Raw genomic sequence first — 21,092 nt, forward strand, 5'->3', positions numbered from 1 at the left:
TTTTCTTCTTTTAATGACTCTGAAGGGCAAAGTAATCTAAAAGTAACCGGAAGTAATCCGATTACAATATTGAGTTTGGGTAATCCAAAAGTTACGTTAATGATTACAATTTTGGACAGGTAACTAGTAACTGTAACGGACTACATTTAGAAAGTGACCTACCCAACCCTGCCTCCCAACACACACACGCACGCGCGGCATCTCACTGTACTTGTGCATCCTTTACCTCGCTGTCAATCAACATTGTCTCATCAAGCAGGTGGGCTCTATACCTGTCAGAGTAAGACTGTCCCAGTCTCACTCCCCTAACTCTACTAGACATCATCAGCTCCACTGCTACTTTTAAAGGCCTGAGTCACATTGACAGTCTAATCACATCCTATCACAACATCAACACAACCGCATTACATAAAACACTATTTCTGGCATTCTGGATTATTCTCTTCTCTCCTCCTTTTTAGCTCTCTCTATATAGCTCATGCTCTCCCCTCTCTCTCTCTCTCTCTCTCTCTCTCTGTGGCTCTGTCTAGCTCTCTCTATCTACACACAACGCACACAAATCTGCAGTGAATTTTAAATAGAGGTTTGACTTCCATGAGAAACTAATTTCTGGAGGAATTGGAAGCAAGCAGGAGAAGCCTGTTCAAAGTGTGCTTGAGGCCACGAGAGGAGAGGAGATGGCGATGAGACAGGAGAGCCCGCTCTTTAGAAGTCAAAACATGGTGGTGGGTGTGGAGAGAGAGACAGAGAGAGAGACAGAGAGAGAGACAGAGAGAGAGAGACAGAGAGAAGAGGGAAAGGAAGACAAAATGAAAGACAAGAGGATAATGCAACACTCGCAATTTATTTTCCTCTGCTTTTCCCCTTCCTTCCTACACAGTATCCCATTCCTCTTTCCATCTTCCTCAATTGATATAGAAACTCATTTTTACCAGCATACAGATAGCTAAATGTGCAAATTCATCTGTTTACTAGGTACATCGGGCAGCACGATAATCACATGGGCCCTGTTTCCCAAAAGCATCTTAAGGCTAAGTTCATCGCTTGAACCTTCATATGAGCATCATTAAATCTCCGAGCTATTTCCCAAAAGTAGGGCTGTGGCGGTCATGACATTTTGTCAGCCGGTTATTGTCATGCAAACAACTGCCTGTCTCACGGTAATTGACCGTTAATTAACAAATACGTTTTGCATCTCTGGCTTCTAAGCATAGCCTAAAGCCATGAAGCCGACAGAAACAGCTGTAGGCTATTTTGCGCAAGGGAGCAGAGCATGAGCATGATATTTTTCCCTTTCACGCTGAGTGGTTATGAAAAGGGAGAGAGCTGAAGAAAAAAAAATCCATTGAGGAACTATAGTCATTCTCAATGGATGTAAAAACAGACTTTGTTTGCTTGCCGTTTGAGGTGAAGAACACATTACTTTGAGAAGCTCCACAGCTTCGCAATAAATTCACATTTTAGGTAGGTCTAAATAAATATTATGACACGATGAAAATGTCAGAAGAACAGAATAGCATATTCAGAGTCGTCCTTATGTCAGGCCCTGATCTGGCTATGCCATAAGAAAAATACAATTGAATATAGGTGAATCAAATATATTCAATTCCTCCTGTATTTAAATATCCGGTAGCCAACTGTTTCTGTGGCGCAAGAAAACGTTAATGGTTACAAAAGTACCCATTCGTCTCAAGACAAGGGTTTAGCTGTCCTAAAGTTAAGTACATTTCCAAGAAGAAATCCTAAAGCATCATTTTCAAGAATACCATTTCTTCTTAACTTTTTTCTTAGGAACATTTCCAATAACTTTATTGAGGAATAGCAACTTTGCTTAACTTTCTTCTTAAGTCTATAGTTAAGGAAAAAATGCCAGTTAAGAAGAAATTTCTTCTTAAGAAGGTTTTGTGAATCCGGCCCCAGATCCTCCATAGTTATTTATGCAACTTTAGTTGGGATACAAACTTTATGGAAATATGTGTTGATTTCTAATACATTTTAAGCATGCATGATGCAACTAATGATTTGAAAAAATTTGTATGAAAGGGAAGCGCTCTGCTGTGTTTCTTGCGCAGACTGCACACACTTCATCAGTTTCTCATTCACAGTTTTACAAGGACTTGATAATATTCTCACACAGACGATTCTCAATTTAATCTGGTCTTTACATATAGCCTACTAATATATATGTGTGGATTTATTTATTATTCAGAATGGCCCACAAAAAAAAWATATAATAATCCGTAGCCTGCACTCGAATAGCGAATGGAGGTTACGTGCAATTATGTTTTTGATATGCCAGGTGGGCTACACCATTTGTAAAGCGGAATAATGAGCTTCATTTTTGAAGAATTGAGCAAAGAATATACAGTGGATTTGGAAAGTATTCAGACCCCTTTACTTTTTCCAAATTGTATTACGTTACAGCCTTATTTTTAAATGGATTAAATTATTTTCCCCCTCATCAATCTACACACAATACCCCATAATGACAAAGCAAAAACAGGTTTAATGGATTTTTTGTAAATGCATTAAAAAAAAAAAATATTAAATAACTTATTTAAATAAGTACTCAGACCCTTTGCTATGAGACTCAAAATGTAGCCCAGGAGCATCCTGTTTTCATTGATCATCCTTGAGATGTTTCTACAACTTGATTGGAGTCCACCTGTGGTAAATTCAATTGATTGGACCTGATTTGGAATCATCAATGAAGGTACCCAAGTCTCTGAATGTCCTTGAGTGAGAAAGCTGGCCAGTTAAAACTCTGTTTTCACACATTATTGCGCAGTGGCTGGGCTTATAAGAAGATGTTTCACTAGGCTCTGTAGGCTATTGGCTCTCCAACAATGTTCCAGGGGTCTTGTGCCTATTGGCTACTTTTTAAGTTATTTGGCCATTTGCGATACAAACCTTATCAAAACATATAGGCCTATGGGCTAGGCAACATGATGCATGTGACTACAGTATGATTTGAAAAAGTCGCACTGGGCCTCATTCACAAGTAATAATATTCTCACCATTCAGACTATTGTCAATTTAATGTTGTCTTTATATATACTAAATAATATGTGCGGAATTAGTTTTGATTTAGAATGGGCCGTTATCATGCACCTGTCGGAACAAGGGCAGGGGGAAAAAAGACGTAATCCGTATGCACTTGAATAGCAAATGGAGGACGCTTTTCCCGCGGTTCCTTTTTCATGCCAGCCAGGTAGGCTACTCCGGTTGTAAAGAGAAGCAATGTGCTTAAATATATGGAAAGTTGAGAAATAAATATAGTAGGCCTATAGAATGCTGATGGGATCCTCTTTTTAATAGAGGCCGTCAAATCTGTTTTCTCACGCAATTGCATAGCATAGCCTATAGAAATGTTGCGCAACAGGAACACGTATTTTATTCCATGCATCAACCAGCTATGAGGAGCTGGCTCTCGCTGCGCTACAGGTGACCCTATTCCGCTCAAACTCTGACTGCCAGGGCTCTCGTGAAGTGTTTGATTTGATTTTCAATAGCATTTGCATTGATGTCAGAGTCATTAGAGAGACAATAGAGCGCTGAGTACCGGGCATTAGAGACTGGCCATTAGCAAGTTTGGTAGGCTACTAATGAGCATCAGAGGCATCAGAGAGCAGTTTTGGAGAAACCTAATTACTATGACTCAACGGTTCGATGCGTTCCATACCAGGTCACTTTATATCAAATCAAATGTAATTTTATTTGTCACATACAACGTTATACACAGAAGATCTCTGTTAAACATAGAATCAATATGTTTATCTGTCTTTCTGTGACTGCCGATAACTTCAAAGTGGACAACAAATACAATGTTACCAATGTCTTTGCATTGTCACACACAAGCGAATTATAAAATTATGCTTCAAATGAAAACCCGAGATGACTGCATCACGGTTTTCATTCAATTTCGTTTTATTTGGCTCTCTATCATTTTATCATCAATATACACTGCTCAAAAAAATAAAGGGAACACTTAAACAACACAATGTAACTCCAAGTCAATCACACTTCTGTGAAATCAAACTGTCTACTTAGGAAGCAACACTGATTGACCATAAATTTCACATGCTGTTGTGCAAATGGAATAGACAAAAGGTGGAAATTATAGGCAATTAGCAAGACATCCCCAAAAAAGGAGTGGTTCTGCAGGTGGTGACCACAGACCACTTCTCAGTTCCTATGCATTCCTGGCTGATGTTTTGGTCCCTTTTGAAAGCTGGCGGTGCTTTCACTCTAGTGGTAGCATGAGACGGAGTCTACAACCCACACAAGTGGCTCAGGTAGTGCAGCTCATCCAGGATGGCACATCAATGCGAGCTGTGGCAAGAAGGTTTGCTGTGTCTGTCAGCGTAGTGTCCAGAGCACGGAGGCACTACCAGGAGACAGGCCAGTACATCAGGAGACGTGGAGGAGGCCGTAGGAGGGCAACAACCCAGCAGCAGGACCGCTACCTCCGCCTTTGTGCAAGGAGGAGCAGGAGGAGCACTGCCAGAGCCCTGCAAAATGACCTCCAGCAGGCCACAAATGTGCATGTGTCTGCTCAAACGGTCAGAAACAGACTCTATGAGGGTGGTATGAGGGCCCGACGTCCACAGGTGGGGGTTGTGCTTACAGCCCAACACCGTGCAGGACGTTTGGCATTTGCCAGAGAACACCAAGATTGGCAAATTTGCCACTGGCGCCCTGTGCTCTTCACAGATGAAAGCAGGTTCATACTGAGCACGTGACAGACGTGACAGAGTCTGGAGACGCCGTGGAGAACGTTCTGCTGCCTGCAACATCCTCCAGCATGACCGGTTTGGCGGTGGGTCAGTCATGGTGTGGGGTGGCATTTCTTTGGGGGGCCGCACAGCTCCATGTGCTCGCCAGAGGTAGCCTGACTGCCATTAGGTACTGAGATATGGTCTCACAAGGGGTCTGAGGATCTCATGCTGGTGCGGTTGGCCCTGGGTTCCTCCTAATGCAAGACAATGCTAGACCTCATGTGGCTGGAGTGTGTCAGCAGTTCCTGCAAGAGGAAGGCATTGATGCTATGGACTGGCCTGCCCGTTCCCCAGACCTGCATCCAATTGAGCACATCTGGGACATCATGTCTCGCTCCATCCACCAACGCCACGTTGCACCACAGACTGTCCAGGAGTTGGCGGATGCTGTAGTCAAGGTCTGGGAGGAGATCCCTCAGGAGACCATCCGCCACCTCATCAGGAGCATGCCCAGGCGTTGTAGGGAGGTCATACAGGCACGTGGAGGCCACACACACTACTGAGCCTCATTTTGACTTGTTTTAATGACATTACATCAAAGTTGGATCAGCCTGTAGTGTGGTTTTCCACTTTAATTTTGAGTGTGACTCCAAATCCAGACCTCCATGGGTTGATAAATTTGATTTCCATTGATAATTTTTGTGTGATTTTGTTGWCAGCACATTCAACTATGTAAAGAATAAAGTATTTAATAAGAATATTTCATTCATTCAGATCTAGGATGTGTTATTTTAGTGTTCCCTTTATTTTTTTGAGCAGTGTATTTCATGATGTGTAGCCTACCGTGCACAATGAGCACAAATCTTCATTTAGTGCATTATTATAAGACATGCATTAGAATAAGCCGCCTCCATATTTGCAGCCATAGGTGATATCTCTCTAGGAGCAGATCCGTCGGCAGTATTGTGGAATAATTATAAAGTTAAGGTAAGATTTGAATGGAGAAAGCTGATCCGAGAGCAGCACTGCCTTTCTTTCGATCCTTTCAGTATCGACACGCCTCAACGACGCACTTAGCGAACGTTCTCTCTGCGTGGTGTTTTGGGAAACACGTTACATTTTCGTGCCACTGTAGGAAAGATGCATCATTAAAACACTCGTAAACCTAAGTTCCATTGCTATCGGGAAACTGGGCCCAGCTCTGTTATCCAAAGAGCACTGTTCGAATGTCAAGAGCGGTAGGATTTGTGTGGAGTTTTCCTCCACTGCCTCTCACTGGCATGTTTTCATTAAGGGACATAACAGTGTCAAGTGCATTCTCACATCTTGTTTGAAGTCTCAGAGAGAGAAAGAAAGATAGAGAGGGAGGGATGGATGGAAGAGGATAGGAGGAAGAGAGGAGGAAAGAGAGAAGAGGGATGCTTTTGCCCCAGCATTTTTCACACAATATTTATTCCAATAAACTGACATTGTTTTTCCTTCCACTATAGAACAGACCAGAGCCTTCTATCTGAATAAATAGAAGCTTCTGGAACACTTTCAGAAAGCTTAGACAGACTCTAGAATGGAAGTGGTCTGAGCTGCAGAACAACCACTGAGTTGCAGTCATAGACAAAAATATGTAGCCCTCTTTGTGTTTACATACATCATTGGTTGCAGTTACATTCACTCTCAGATCGCTCAGATAGATTCCATTAAATGAGAAAAAGTAGAATTCCATGGGTTTTTGCCCCAACCTGTAAACCCAAAGGTCATGCTGTTCTTAAACCCTGTAGAGCAGGGGTAGGAAACCCTGTTCCTGGAGTGCTGCAGGTACTGCAGGATTTTGTTCCAACTAGGCACCACACCTGACCAACTGAGCTAATTGATCAGTTCAGTGATTGACTAAATTCAACACACTTGGTCTTCCAGATCGGTTAAATCAAAAACATGAAGTGCCTTCGTCACTCCAGGACCAGGGTTGCTTACCCGTGCTGTAGAGGAAGCAAGAAGGCTCCTTACCTTGCCACAAATTACAGAAGCAAGAAGGAAGGAAGGAAAGAGGGGAGGAAGAGATTAAGAGAAAGAAGACAATGGGTCATATTGGTTAATACCCATTAAGATGGTCACTTACATTCCTGTAAATAGCAGGCCCTACAGGAAGAAGCAAGGATGGAGGCTGATTTGTAAAAACCTTTGTCTGTCTGTCTGTCTTGTGCCACTCTGTATATGTCTGTCTGTCTTGTGCCAGTCTGTCTTGTGCCATTCTGTATATGTCTGCCTGTCTTGTACCTGCCTGTCCATCTTGTGCCAGTCTGTAAGCATCCTGATGAAGGCATCAAGCCAGAATCATTTTGGTTTTTCATAAGAAGAACCATTTCAGTGAACTTCTATTTGCCTCTAGGGAGGCTAACTGTATCCTGTGGATCCTGTGCGTCTGTCTCTGTCTCTCTAGTGGAGGAGGAGTAGATCTAATGTGGAGAGACAGACAGGTCAGTATGAAGTTGCAATATTTGATCAGTCTTGTGGAGACAGTGGGAAGTGGAGAGGACAGCAAAGCTGATTACATCAGCTCTATCCCTACGCTATAAACATTATATACATTAAATTGAATAGTTAGCCAATGCTAGTATTGCTGAACATACAGTACAGTAACTAACAATAAAATGTACTTAGAAGAATGATATCATCTTTCCCTACACTAGACTGTGTAGTGGTTATTCTATGGCATTTTTATTCATCAATTGTGGTGCAATTACACACTCAACTACTGGCAAACTATCATCCTTCCGTTGTTATGTCATACACAAACTTTGGATTGTTACAGATATAAAAACTATTTTTCATAAGAAGCCCCAACCTTGCATCTTTCACTGTGTTAACCACGCGCCATATCCCTGTAACCCCCTGTGTTAGAATGCATGCACCAGTCCAGTGCCCCATGCAGCATTCATCGACAGCACATGGGCCGTTCCATCCTTAAAATGACGGGGGTAAACTTTCCAGTGTTATTAACAGAGAAAAATTGAGGAAAGAGGTAGAGCAGGGGAACAAGGAAGGAAATAGAGGTATTAAATGAAAAGAGGCAAATGAAGATGGGATTGAAGGTGTATGGAATGGTGTGTTAGAAGGAAAATTAATGAGAGAGAAAGAGAGATCAGAAAGGGAGAAGAAGGACAGGTCTTGTTGGGTCAGGCATGCTCCACTGTGCTGCTATGTGCAGTGAAAGAATGGAGAGATGGAGTAGGAGAGGAGGAATAGCATGTGAGTGGAGAGAAAAAGGCCAGGTGGCCAACGAGGTGTGGCGATGGAAGTGGCATGCTCTGAACACCCATGCTAGGAGGAAAGGAGAGGACGAGAAGAAAAAATAGGGAGGGAGTGAGGAGGGTAGCACCCCCAGGTGTGCCGGGCTACCTTGTTCCACCAGCCCAGTGGTGGAGCCCGCTGCCGCGGATGCAGCTGCCGCAGCGGCAGTGATACTGATTGGAGCGGTGGAGCGACAGCCGACTGTTTGTGTCCCACACACACAGTCGCCACAGAGAAAGCGGGGGGGGGGAATAGTAGAGAGAAGGGAAGAGGAGAGGAGGAAGTTGGAGGGATAGAGGGAAGAGGGCAGAGAAGTAAGGAAGAAATGGAGAGAGGGAAACAAATATGGTTCATTAGTCCAAAAGAGAGGCGGATTAATCGAGCACACAGAGAAACACAATCCAACACAATATCTTCCTGACACAGAAGACATAAGTTGTCCAAGTTCTCCCAATGTAGGTTATTTTCCTCTATACTTTTCACATCACTGCCACCAACACACTGAAATAAAGCATCAACGGAGTTCATTGCGAAGTGACTATTAGGAGTGAACACAGCTAGTGATACATCTAACACCATCATCTAATACCCGACTGGAACAGTTCATAAGGGTTAGAAGGAGATGTCAAGGATACTGAAGCCTTCATCTTTCACTTCTCTTGTCGGCCCCTCTCTCTTTCCATCCCTTCTAAGACCCCCTCCCATCTCGCCTCTCATTCTCTCTTTCACATCCTACTCTATCTCTTAAGCCTTCTCCACCCCTCTCCCTTATCTACAGATGTAGGATCTTAATTTGAGCCAGTTTGCTACAGCGGGAAAATAATCCCGCAGCAACAGGAAATGTGAATTATTAATGTGTACTATACTTAATGGACATTTTTGTAGTGGTTGGTGCATTTTTCGTCAGGGAAAATCAAAGTTGAAATTACAAACTTCAGAAGCCTTTTTAAACCTCAAATACACTACACGTTTTACATTTCCTGCAATGCAGGAAAGTTCTCCAGCAACAGGGTAATCAAATTAAGATCCTACATCTGTATCTCCCCCTTTCTCTCGTCTCTCCTTTTCACTCACATCTCCCTTTCCCTCATCCATCATTCTTCCTCTCCTCTTTCTACCTTATCCATCAACCCGTCTCCCCTTGCTCTCCCCCATCCGTCTCTCTGTCTCTCATATCCACCTCTTCTCTGTGATTCATCCCTGGATGACCTAACTCTAAATAATGGCTCCTCTTCCTGAGGAGATGAGGGTGTTGGAGTGGGGATGCGGCACACGGGTGTGTGTGTGTGCGTGCTTGTGTCTGTAGGTGCTTGTGTGCGTGTGGATAAAGCCGGGGGAGGACCTCAGATCATTTTACAATTTAAGGCCTGCTGTTACGATCACAGTGACTCATGTTCACTGAAGCACCAACCTCCCAGACAGACAGACCGACCGACCGACACGCTGCTGATTGTGTAGCATATGAAAATGAGTTATATACTGTTGAAAATGCACATATTTGCTACTGGACTCAACTTCTCATCTCCAAATAGCTGCCACATTGTGTGCATCTTGTCAGTGGCCTTTTACCCCTTGACTTTAGGGAGGGTTAGCTGATTCTGACTCTGTGCCTAAGGGCAACTTCTAGCCAGAGCCCCACACCCTTGCGGGTTCCACACGAAGTAAAGAGTAGGTGTGTGTGTTGACGCAACACTTACCAGAGAAGTTCCGTGAAACCAGCATTGCCGTGAGAACGGCCCCCTGAGAGAGGAGAAGAAGAGAGGAAAGGGTAGGGAAGGAGAAAAGAGGAGAGGTGGTCAACCCAAGACTGCTTTGATATGACAGAGTCACATCAGATTATAATATTGTGCAAATCTTTTCCATTCATTTGAGATTCAGGCATATAGCTAGTTTCAAGTTTTAATGACAGTGAGATGCCTTTCTTACATGCTCTAAACCCAACAATGCAGTAATCAATATCAATGTAGCTAAATAGCTACAAAACAGGCTGTAGCTATAGCTGTAGAACAAGTGGCATGGAATCGTCTTGACTTAAGAAAACTTTTGAGGTCTGAAAACCACTCACAAATGAATTGAAACAGACACAGAATACCAAAGTCATCCACTGACCTTGAGTTTCCTCCTGGCGTTGAATTTCTTCAGGCACTCCACGGTCTCCTGTCTGTGCATCATGGATGCCACTGTAGAACGTTGCTGTGTGTGAGAGAGACAGAGAGAGAGAGAGACAGAGAGAGAGAGAGACAGGGGGATAAAGAGAGAGACAGACAGAAAGAGATAAAGAGAGAGAGAGAGACAGGGGGATAAAGAGAGAGACAGACAGAAAGAGAGAAAAATAGATAAATAGAGAGAGAGAGAGAGAGAGAGAGAGAGAGAGAAAAGAAACAGAGGGAATGTAAGTCACATGAGTCAAAAGTCACGGAGACTTAGTTAAATCTTTGCGCCTTTGTGTGTATGTTTATCTCTCCTGGATATATTACAATACATAGTGACATGTGTACTTACGCAGACCCATGGGTGTTTGAGGGCCTCCTGGGCGGTGATCCTCTTGGCAGGGTTGATGGTCAACATCTGGTTAATCAGGTTCTTAGCCTCTGGAGTGACTGTGTCCCACTCTGGGGAGGGAAACTACACACACAGGCACACACACACACACACACACACCCACACCACCACACACAGGCACACACACACACACACACACACACACACACACACACACACACACACACACACACACACACACACACACACACACACACACACACACACACACACACACACACACACACACACACACACACACACAGGCTTGATCAGGTTCTAGGCTTTGGACTTCCATTTGTCTATATAATACTATATCATTGAAAAGTATTACAGTGGTAATCAATACAATTCTATCAGCAATGTTTCAAATTTTCCACTGCTCTGAACAGGTCCCAGGTGAGTGCACTCGCTGGCCAATCAAAACTAAGTACCAGGCAGAAGAGAAAGCCAGCAGACACACAGCCAGCGTAATACCCTTAGTAAATATACTGGGTACTCCTCTCTATATAAGACTGTGTTTATAGATGTGGTGTAAAAGTGTGCTATCGCACCATCCTTACTAAGATAATGTATGTCCCATATAAATAATGTATTCACAAATAAATATATAACATTGGGATGTGACGGCAAATTGTCCGCAAGCGATCTGCGACAATGTGTCTTTTAATAATAGGTTTTGGGGTGTTAAACGTCATCGTAGCTCAATGACAATCTCCATGACATTCTTTCCTAAAATGGGACTAGTGTGCTCAAGGTACTGTAGGCACTTTCTCGCTCCTCTAAACTATTAATGAGGTGATTTAGTTACTTCTAAAAAAGAAACGGGGGAAGAGATAGAAAGGAGGCGCTGCAGGGAAGAGAGTGGATGACCGAAATAGGGAGGGTAAAGTGAGTAAGATGAGGTGTACAAAAAGAGAGAAAGAGAGAAGAGAACAGGAGAGAACAGGTGAGAACAGGAGAGAACAGGTGAGAACAGGAGAGAACAGGAGAGCAAACAGAGAGCAGTGTGGCAGTTAGAAAGTTAAGAAGTAGAGGGGAGTGAGGAGAGGAAAGGACAAAGAAAGAGAGGAGGACATGACGAAAGGAAAGGAGAAAAGGAATCGAGTGAGGGGATGAGGAGAATAGAGAAAATGGAGAGGAGACATGAGAAGATAGGAGAGGACAGCAGGTAGCAATGGAGAGGAGAGCAGGCCTAGTCCGATCTTGTATAACTCACATCGTATGCCCCGGCTTTAATCTGTTGGTACAGTTTGTGCTGGTCCTCGTCCCAGAAGGGAGGGTAGCCCACCAGCAGGATATACAGAATCACCCCTGAGAAAGAGAGACAGAGAGAGCGTGAGAGACAGAGAACGCAAGAGAGAGAGAGCGAGATTGAAAACGAGAGAGAGAGTGAAACACACAGATGGAGAAAAACACAGAATCAGCATTTTTTTATTAATATTTACTTTGCTTTTGTGTCCAAGCATTTGTGTCTGGGTGTGAAGGTATACATGTGTGTATAATTTCTGTGTGTGCATGTTTCTGTGTGCCCAAAAGAGTGTGTGTGCGTGTGTGTAAATGTGTGAGATGCTCACCGCAGGCCCAGATGTCCACAGGTTTGCCATATGCCTCCTTTCTCAGAACCTCAGGGGACAGGTATCCCGGTGTGCCAGCAAATCCTGCAGCACGACAATACACACACACGCACGCACACACACACAAACACACAAATACAAACAACTCCTCAATCCAAGCTTAGCACCGTCACCCCTAGTGGGATGAATAAAGGTTGGAAACATGTTGGTGTAGAACCACAGATCTAGGGTCAGAACGTACCAAACCAGGCTTGCTGATCCCCCTGTACCTCGATGGCCAGGCCAAAGTCAGCCAGCTTGACGGCAGCATTCTTGCATTTGCTGGCCAGGAGCAGGTTCTCTGGCTAGGGGGAGGAGGGGGAGGAGAGGGGCGCTAAGGTTACTCCTGCTTTGAACTATAAGAGAAAGGAGGAGGGGGAGAGACGGAAGACAGACAGACATCCAAACACTCTTGTGGTGTTTGTAACAGTGGATGGCCACCCAGTTTATTTACACACATACACAAACAGTAACAGAAAAAACACATAGATGTACCACATGAAAACACACACACCGGAACACCTATAGTTTGCTGTGGTTTAGGGTATATTGGTTTGGGCTGTGGTGTGGGGAGCTGGTGGTGCCCCCCCCTCTCCTCTCTCCTCTCTCTCTCTCTCTCTGTCCCAGATAGAGCAGCCTCATTACTCTCTGTCAGAGGGGGACTCTAATAAAGGGCTGCTATCCCCACTGGCCCCTTCTCTCTCTCTCTCTCTCCCTCTCTCTCTCTCTCTCTCTCTCTCTCTCTCTCTCTCTCTCTGCAAGGCTACGGTGCTGTAGACCTATTGTAGCCTAACATCACTCTACATAATAGAAATGTGTCACCCTATTCCCTTGCCTTAGTTCCCATTGCTCGGATGTTTGCAGATCTGAAGGGACTGGATAGGTATAAAGGATGACTTCTGGCATATTTACTTCACCTAGATAGTTTGTATGATAGAGAGTGAGGTACTATCTAGCTCGGACACACATTCTCTGTTACTTCCCTCGCAAACACACGCCTGTAGAGAGTGTGTGAGGTATAAACACTGTGTTTAACAGTGTCACTGCTGACCCTGCATTGCAGTAGCTTATGTCATTGCAGCCTGTCTTCCTCTTTATGTCTCATTATTACCCCCTCCCCTCCCCTCCCCTCCTCTTTTCCCGCATCCCTCCTCTCTCTACCTCTCTTCCTAACTTGTTTGGAGCCGTAATAATACTGACTGTGCATTTTATTTTTTACCTTTATTTAACTAGGCAAGTCAGTGAAGAACAACTTCTTATTTTCAATGACGGCCTATCGGGGAACAGTGGGTTAACTGCCTTGTTCAGGGGTAGAACGACAGATTTTTACCTTGTCAGCTTGGGGATCCAAACTTGCAACCTTTCGGTTACTAGTCCAACGCTCTAACCACTAGGCTACCCGCCACCCCAAATGAGGCAATAACAACAAAACCTGGGCTCTGCGCTGCTCGGAAGCAGAGGAGAAAGAGAGAGAGAAGGAGGAAGAGTGAAAAAGAGAGTGAAAGAGAGACAGGGAAAGAGAAAGAGAGTGAGTGAGTGAAGGGAGAGATAGAGAGAAACAGCAAAAGAGAGAGCGAAGGAGAGGAAGAGAGAGAAAGAGAGTGAGAGCAAGGGAGAACGAACGAGAGAGGAACTGTAATCCTGAGGCGGTTACCTTACTTGGTATCATCTCCCCCTCAGCCACATCATATGATTCAGGGTTTACTCATTTGTATGGAGAAAATTAAAACTTGCCAACACTGCAAGCACTAGGATAATCCCTGCTATGATTGTGGGTGGAATTTAGATTAACTGCAAGCTTCCAATAAATAGATTTCAATATCCAAACACACAATGTCCAGGCCACGCGCACAAACACACAGAAATTCACCACGCGCAGACAGACAGACACAGAGACAGACAAACATCTTTCTCTGCACATCGCATAATAGCAGCCCTCTGCAGCAACACACAAATCTAGGTCCTTCCCGCCCTCCCTCCTTCCCTCCACACACACAATAAAGTGGGTTAGGTGAGGGAATGCGAGTGTGAGAGATTGCTGCGCTGGAGAGCAGTGAGGGCCTGTGTGTGGGTGTCTGGGATGGAACGATTCCCAGCTCTCTCTCTCTTTCTCTTTCTCCTTCTCTCTTTCTCCATCTTTCCTTTCGCAGGAGCAGAGTGGGAGCTGTTGCAACATTCCAGACATGGCTCTATCTGCTCAGATTCCTTCTGAGGGAGTGGAGGAGAGGAGAGAGAGACGAGATGCAGCCAGACAGACAGACAGGCAGACAGGCCTCCATTGAAATGGCACTCCAATTGTGAAACCAGAGTAATTAATTAATTAATTAAGTAAGTAATTTAGCCTAATTTCTCTGTTTTGGTACTTTAGAAGAAACATATCAACAGAACAGTGTGCCTTCTTTGTAGTCATGCTTTACTTTTCACACTAATCAATTATTCATAACTGTTTGGTGGTCCCAACTTGATTTGTTATTTGCTGATTCGCGCTTCCAAGACGGGAGTGTTCTTCTCGCCACTCAGATACTCTCAGAGGTTGTCCTCAGTCATATCACACTATGACCTACTGGGTGAACCGCCCCAGTACTGCGGACTGTAACCTGATAGGTGTGGCCGCTAAATAAAGAAATAGCCACAACAGTTCTGATAAACACAACACTACTTCAAGAGGAATGCTGCCACAGCCCGGGGGCCTGGGGGCCACTGGCAGTAGCATAAAGGGCAATTCCATGGAATCCAACATGAATTTACATTGGGATGCAGTCGCATCCACAAGTCTCACAAAACTCAACTTTTATGACCAAAATGATCCTATCTACACTTTGTAGTCAATATTGAGAGTAGAATAAATGTTTATGACTCATATCGACGCCACATAGGCTGTTTTCTAAATGAGAAGTTGTTTTTTAAGGATAGTTGCTCTTTAACAATTTCCATTAAACATTTGACAAAAATGTTTTTCCTTGAACAGTGCAGATGCAAAGTTTGGTAACAGAATTGTGTTTCTGTTTGTGCCGTAATTCTGACACCATCTGCACTGTTCAAGTAAATGTGTTTTTGTAAAATAAAATAAAATATGGCGGAAATTGTTCAAAGTAGTCCTTGTGCAAAGAGTTCTATGGTTTATTTAACTTTGCAATTATTGGCTTTTATTTCAAATACATTTTTAAGTGAAAAATCTGAGTCTCAGCATCACTCCGTTACTGTGGAATTGCCCATAGACTACAGCGGCAGACTAGCATCATGCAAAACAAGGTATAGCTTTAATAATAATAATAATAATATAATAATAGTTATAATAACACACAAGCTTGCTCACAGACCCCCAAGCATACACACAGACACACAGGACAGGACAGAACAGGAAAGGACTGCCCTGACCGCAAGCCAATCACAGTAGACTCAGTAAACGGCAACTGCTTCTGTTGCAGTAGTTTCATCTATAAATACAGTCTCACTGGAAGCTATACAACTCCATTGGAAGCACCATAGAGACAAATAAATTGGACAAAGCGATTGCCATTTAGAAATCCGTAGGCTATTGGGAAACAGAATAACATGGGGCTCATTTTAATACAGCAGCCTAGGCTGAAGAGTAGGAGAAACAAACCCTGTTCCAAGAGAGTGCTGGCATAGTACAGCACAGCATAGCATAGTTTAGCAAAGCATAGCAGAGCCATCAGTCAGCTAGCGTAACAAGCACGCATATTGGCATTCTCCACAGACTAGGAGAGGTGCTGTTTCAACAAGAGGACAGGAAAGAGAGGGTCTGCATTTGGCAAGGGTTAAAGCTGCTGTTTCAACAACAGGAGAGAGATAGGGGAGCAGCATTTGGCATGACACAACCAGATAGGCCAAAGGTCACAGAACACATGGTGCAGAGAGAGACGGTGCTAAAGTAGGTGGAGAATCTGACCTGACTGCTTTTGATTGCTTTTTAATATGCAAACTAATGGGTAGGCCTGACAAGCTACAGCATAACAGAAGAGACAAAATCCTTATCTAAAGCTACAATCCAAACAGTGATGCTGGAAAATGTCACTTACACCAACACACAAATAGAGGATAGACACACCTATACACACACTGGACACACGCTGAAGGGGCAACAGTTACCCACACGCACACATACACATTGGACACACACAGGAGACAACATACAGACAGTAAGGTGATACCTGTCACTCACCTTCAGGTCTCGGTGCACCACGCCCATTTGATGGCAGTGTAGCACCGCCTCCAGGATCTGCTGGATGCAATGACTGCATGCAAACACCAGGGGGCGCATGTTAGTCTGAAGAGCATTGCTACATTCCCGTGCAAAGACCAGGGGATTGGGGGGGGGGGGGGGGGGGGGGGACGACTTCTATCACACAGACACACCTTCTTGCGGCCTCATCCAACCCATGGCCAAGTTAATCGCCCAATGGTTTGGCAATAAGAGCGACCAATTATCTAAAAGATTAGCTACCAATTAGGTGACCAATAATCTAAAATAATTGTATAGATGTGAGCAATATGGTGGTGCCTTGTGGATTGGAGTTCCCACCATATAACTGGTCTTCACCCATCCAATTAATTAAAGATCAATGGTCAACTTTCAAGTGAAAAGGAGAAGTCAACATCAAATGTATGATGATTTTATGAAAAGGTATGAGAATTAATGAACATGTATCTGTGTGGGAAGGAGACAGATATATGGTAGGAGGCCAGGTACATGTGTGCATAGATAGGTAGCATTTATATTATCATGATCCAACACAGGGAGGTGTGCTGCTGCATGCACACACGTGTTGGGTTGGAGGGGCTGTGTGAGAGAGAGGGAGTGTGTTGAGATGCAGGAGTGTGTGTGTGTGTGCGTGCGTGCATGTACATGTACATGTGCGTACGCATGTGTTTTTGGGGGGACAGGGAGGGTAAAAAAGGTTCAGTGTTTGGTTAGGTTCTTTGTCTGTCAAGCAAAATGCCAAATAAAAGTAAAAACTACTTAATTCTAAGAGCAAACTCTAAGTTAAACGATCTGCAGTGTGTAGTTATTTCAATCTATTGATGCAATATACTTATCTAGCAGTGACATCTGCAGAAGATGTGTGTTGAAATAGACTGCAGTAAATCATTATTTGTGTCTAAAATATACAGTACATAGAATATTGACTTCTCAGTATGCAGTTAAGAAATCATATACTGTCTATGAGATATAATGACACCAAGTGAGAGAGAGAGAGGAGAGAGAAAGAAAGAAGAGGAGAAGAAGAGAGCAAAAAGAGAGAGGAATATTAGAGCTTAAACAAGGGAGAAATTGAGTTTGAGAAAGAGAGAGAGGGAAGGAGAGAGAGGATATTATGGGAGTGTCTTGGTGTGAGCTAGCTAGCTGATTGACTCCGGCTTGGACCGGCCTGGCAGTAAAGTTCAGGGCTATATATTACGATCCCTAGTCTTCACCAAATGAATAAATACTAGCCAGGTCACATCCGCAGGCAGCACAGTGTGTGTGTCAAATCTAATTTTATTTGGTCACATACACGTGTCTAGCAGATGTTAATGCAAGTGTAGGGGGGAGGGGTGTGTGTGTGTCTATGCACATAGACAAAGATCTCTACCTACAGTTGAAGTCGGAAGTTACCATACACTTAGGTTGGAGTAATTAAAACTTGTTTTTCAACCGCTCCACAAATTTCTTGTTAACAAACTATAGTTTTGGCAAGTCGGTTAGGACATCTACTTTGTGCATGACACAAGTAATTTTTCCAACAATTGTTTACAGACAGATTATTTCACTGTATCACAATTCCAGTGGGTCAGAAGTTTACACACACTAAGTTGACTGTGCCTTTAAACAGCTTGGAAAATTCCAGAAAATGATGTCATGGCTTTAAAAGCTTCTGATAGGCTAATTGACATAATTTGAGTCAATTGGAGGTGTACCTGTGGATGCATTTCAAGGCCTACCTTCAAACTCAGTGCCTCTTTGCTTGACATATGGACATCTAAATAAATCAGCCAAGACCAGAAAAAAATTGTATGACCCACAAGTCTGGTTCATCCTGGGACATTTACACAATGTCTGAAGTACACGTCATCTGTACAGAACCAATACTACGCAAGTATAAACACCATGGACACGCAGCCGCTCTACACGTGCAATCAATCCAGAACAACAGCAAAGGACTTGTGAAGATGCTGGGAGGAAACAGGTACAAAATTATCTATATCCACAGTAAACGAGTCCTATCGATCATAACCTGAAGGCGCCGTCAGCAAAGAAGAAGCCACTGCTCCAAAACCGCCATAAAAAAGCCAGACTACGGTTTGTAACTGCACATGGGGACAAAGATCGTACTTTTGGAGAAATGTCCTCTGAGTCTGATGAAACAAAATTAGAACAGTTTGGCCAAAGAATGAGCCACGTTATGTTGGAGGGAAAAGGGGAGGCTTGCAGCCAAAGAACACCATCCCACCGTGGAAGCACGGAGGTGGCAGCATCATGTTGGGGTGCTTCGTGCAGGAGGGACTGGTGCACTTCACAAAATAGATGGCATCATGAGGGAGGGAAAATGATGTGGATAGATTGAAGCAACATCTCAAGACACCAGTCAGGAAGTTAAAGCTTGGTCGCAAATGGGTTTTCCAAATGGACATGACCCCAAGCATCTCTCAAAGTTGTGGCAAGATGGCTTAAGGACAACAAAGTCAAGGTATTGGAGTGGCCATCACAAAGCCCTACCTCAATCCTATAGAACATTTGTGGGCAAACTGAAAAAGTTGGTGCGAGCAAGGAGCGCTACAACCTGACTCAGTTACACCAGACTCTGTCAGGAGGAATGGGCCAAAAACCACCCAACTTATTGTGGGAAGCTTGTGGAAGGCTACCCGAAACATTTGACAATTAAACCCAATTTAAAGACAATGCTACAAATACTATTGAGTGTATGTAAACTTCTGGACCCACTGGAATGTGATGAAGAAATAAAGCTGAAAATAAATCATTCTCTCTACTATTTATTCTGACAATTTCACATTCTTAAATAAAGGTGGCGATCCTAATACCTAAGACAGGGATTCACTGGATTAAATGTCAGGGAATTGTTGAACACTGAGTTAAATGTATGGCTAAGAGGATGTTAAACTTCTGACTTCACGTATGACATCTCTGTCTCACTCCAAGACAATATATTTGACGTTATATTGACACTGTGGAGTACGTATATAAATATGAGTACAGTAAATAAACATCCTCCACATACACACCCGTTCTGCAGTCACATTCTGTTAAAGTCCCCAAGCAACACATCCCTTGCTGTCTGTCTTTCAGTTCGCTGCAGCTAGCGACTGGACGAGGCTGCAACAAACACTCAAACGGACCAGCTTTTAATCTCAATCTCTTCATTCAAAGACTCAATCATGGACACTCTTACTGACAGTTGTGGCTGCTTTGCGTGATGTATTGTTGTCTCTACCTTCCTGCCCTTTGTGCTGTTGTGTGTGCCCAATAATGTTTGTACCATGTTTTGTGCTGTTACCATGTTGTGTTGCTACATGTTGTTGTCATGTTGTGTTTCTACCATGCTGTGTTGTCGTGTGTTGCTGCCTTGCTATGTTGTTGTCTTAGGTCTATCTTTATGTGTGCTGTGTTGTCTCTCTTGTCGTGATGTGTGTTTTGAGCCTATATTTATATATTTTTATTTTTTATCCAGTCCCCGTCCCCGCAGGAGACCTTTTGCCTTTTGGTAGGCCGTCATTGTAAATAAGAATTTGTTCTTAACTGACTTGCCTAGTTAAATAAAGGTTAAATAAAAAATAAATAAAATATTGTTTCGATCACACACCACTTTTTTTTATGTGAAATAATTTTTTATCATCTGTAACCCTGTGTTAGCCTTGTCAAACTAAAGTGAAAAAGATCTCTCGTCCCTGCGATTCAAAAAAGGGGTTCGATGGACAAAAACAACGACTTAACGTAGGGGGGGATGAGGGGAGGGGGAGGAGGAGGGGCAGAAGAGAGGAGTAGGGGAAGAGAAGAGGAATCGAGGAAGATCAGAGTGAACAAGGGAAGGGTTTAGAGACCTGGGGCCTCATTTATAAATGCTGCATATGCACAAAATATGTGCCAAAACATGCGTGTGCCAGTTTTCATGCAAAAGTTGGCATTTATAAAAACTGAACTTGACGTGAGAATGTGCTTATCCTCCCGCAAACTTCAGACCATGCGTACGCACAGTTTCTACTAGTTGAAATATTGCATTGCAAGAAGGCAAAAGTAGCCTAGAAGTAGCCTTGTGCAAACGGGAAATATATGTTGACACTCTTATTCATACAAAAAAAATGATAGCTAAATATAATAAGATGTAATCATTTGCCATTAGTGAGAAAAATAAAAATCTATTTATTTTATCTTTGCATTGGAAAATAATTCTAAATAGTCATCTATTTCCTATTATTTATTTCATTTCCATGATCATGGAATAAATTCCTCACCTTTTCTGACTGTGATATGGTTTCATACTTGTGAAATAGCCTACCAGACCTACAACAAGTTAGGTTTCCATTCGTCCCCTTTCTCATTTAATTGGACCCACTTCACAGAAGTAAATAGATGAGCTATTTCAAGTATTTTGCTCTATGCGATCCGATCCCGAAGCGCAGTTTAACAGTAGAACCTTTTCCATTAACGTTTGTAGGCTCTCTCTGAATATTGCAACGTCAAATTTCTCGAGTAGACAATGTTTCATTTGTAAACATAATACATATATCATAACCATTGCAGAATAACTTATTACAACAGATTTCCATGCGCATCTGTCATTTAATTGGGCCTATTGATAAGCTATAATAATTTCAAGTTAATGCTCCATGTATAAGAAAGGGAGCACAGTTTATAACACAGTAGAATTTAACAGGTGAACAGACAGTTGATAATTTGCATTGAAGTGTGTAG

General features: G+C 43.2%; 1 protein-coding gene and 1 long non-coding RNA gene across 2 annotated transcripts in view; one reads left to right on the forward strand and one right to left on the reverse strand.

Annotated features, from left to right (window-relative positions):
- The window catches only part of camk2b1 (calcium/calmodulin-dependent protein kinase (CaM kinase) II beta 1), an 89,304-nt gene that overhangs the window by 26,625 nt on the left and 41,587 nt on the right, over nucleotides 1-21,092 (reverse strand). The window contains 8 exon segments of the mRNA XM_070447142.1: nucleotides 8,112-8,204; nucleotides 9,701-9,743; nucleotides 10,113-10,196; nucleotides 10,506-10,628; nucleotides 11,764-11,858; nucleotides 12,122-12,205; nucleotides 12,363-12,465; nucleotides 16,347-16,419. Coding sequence (XP_070303243.1) covers nucleotides 8,112-8,204; nucleotides 9,701-9,743; nucleotides 10,113-10,196; nucleotides 10,506-10,628; nucleotides 11,764-11,858; nucleotides 12,122-12,205; nucleotides 12,363-12,465; nucleotides 16,347-16,419 — 698 coding nt within the window.
- Nucleotides 5,068-5,397, forward strand: LOC139028823 (uncharacterized). Its single transcript, XR_011481043.1, has 2 exons — nucleotides 5,068-5,167; nucleotides 5,201-5,397. It is a non-coding gene; the product is annotated as an uncharacterized lncRNA (long non-coding RNA).

The sequence above is a fragment of the Salvelinus sp. IW2-2015 genome, linkage group LG15 (genome assembly GCF_002910315.2).
Source record: "Salvelinus sp. IW2-2015 linkage group LG15, ASM291031v2, whole genome shotgun sequence".
Lineage (NCBI taxonomy): Eukaryota > Metazoa > Chordata > Actinopteri > Salmoniformes > Salmonidae > Salvelinus > Salvelinus sp. IW2-2015.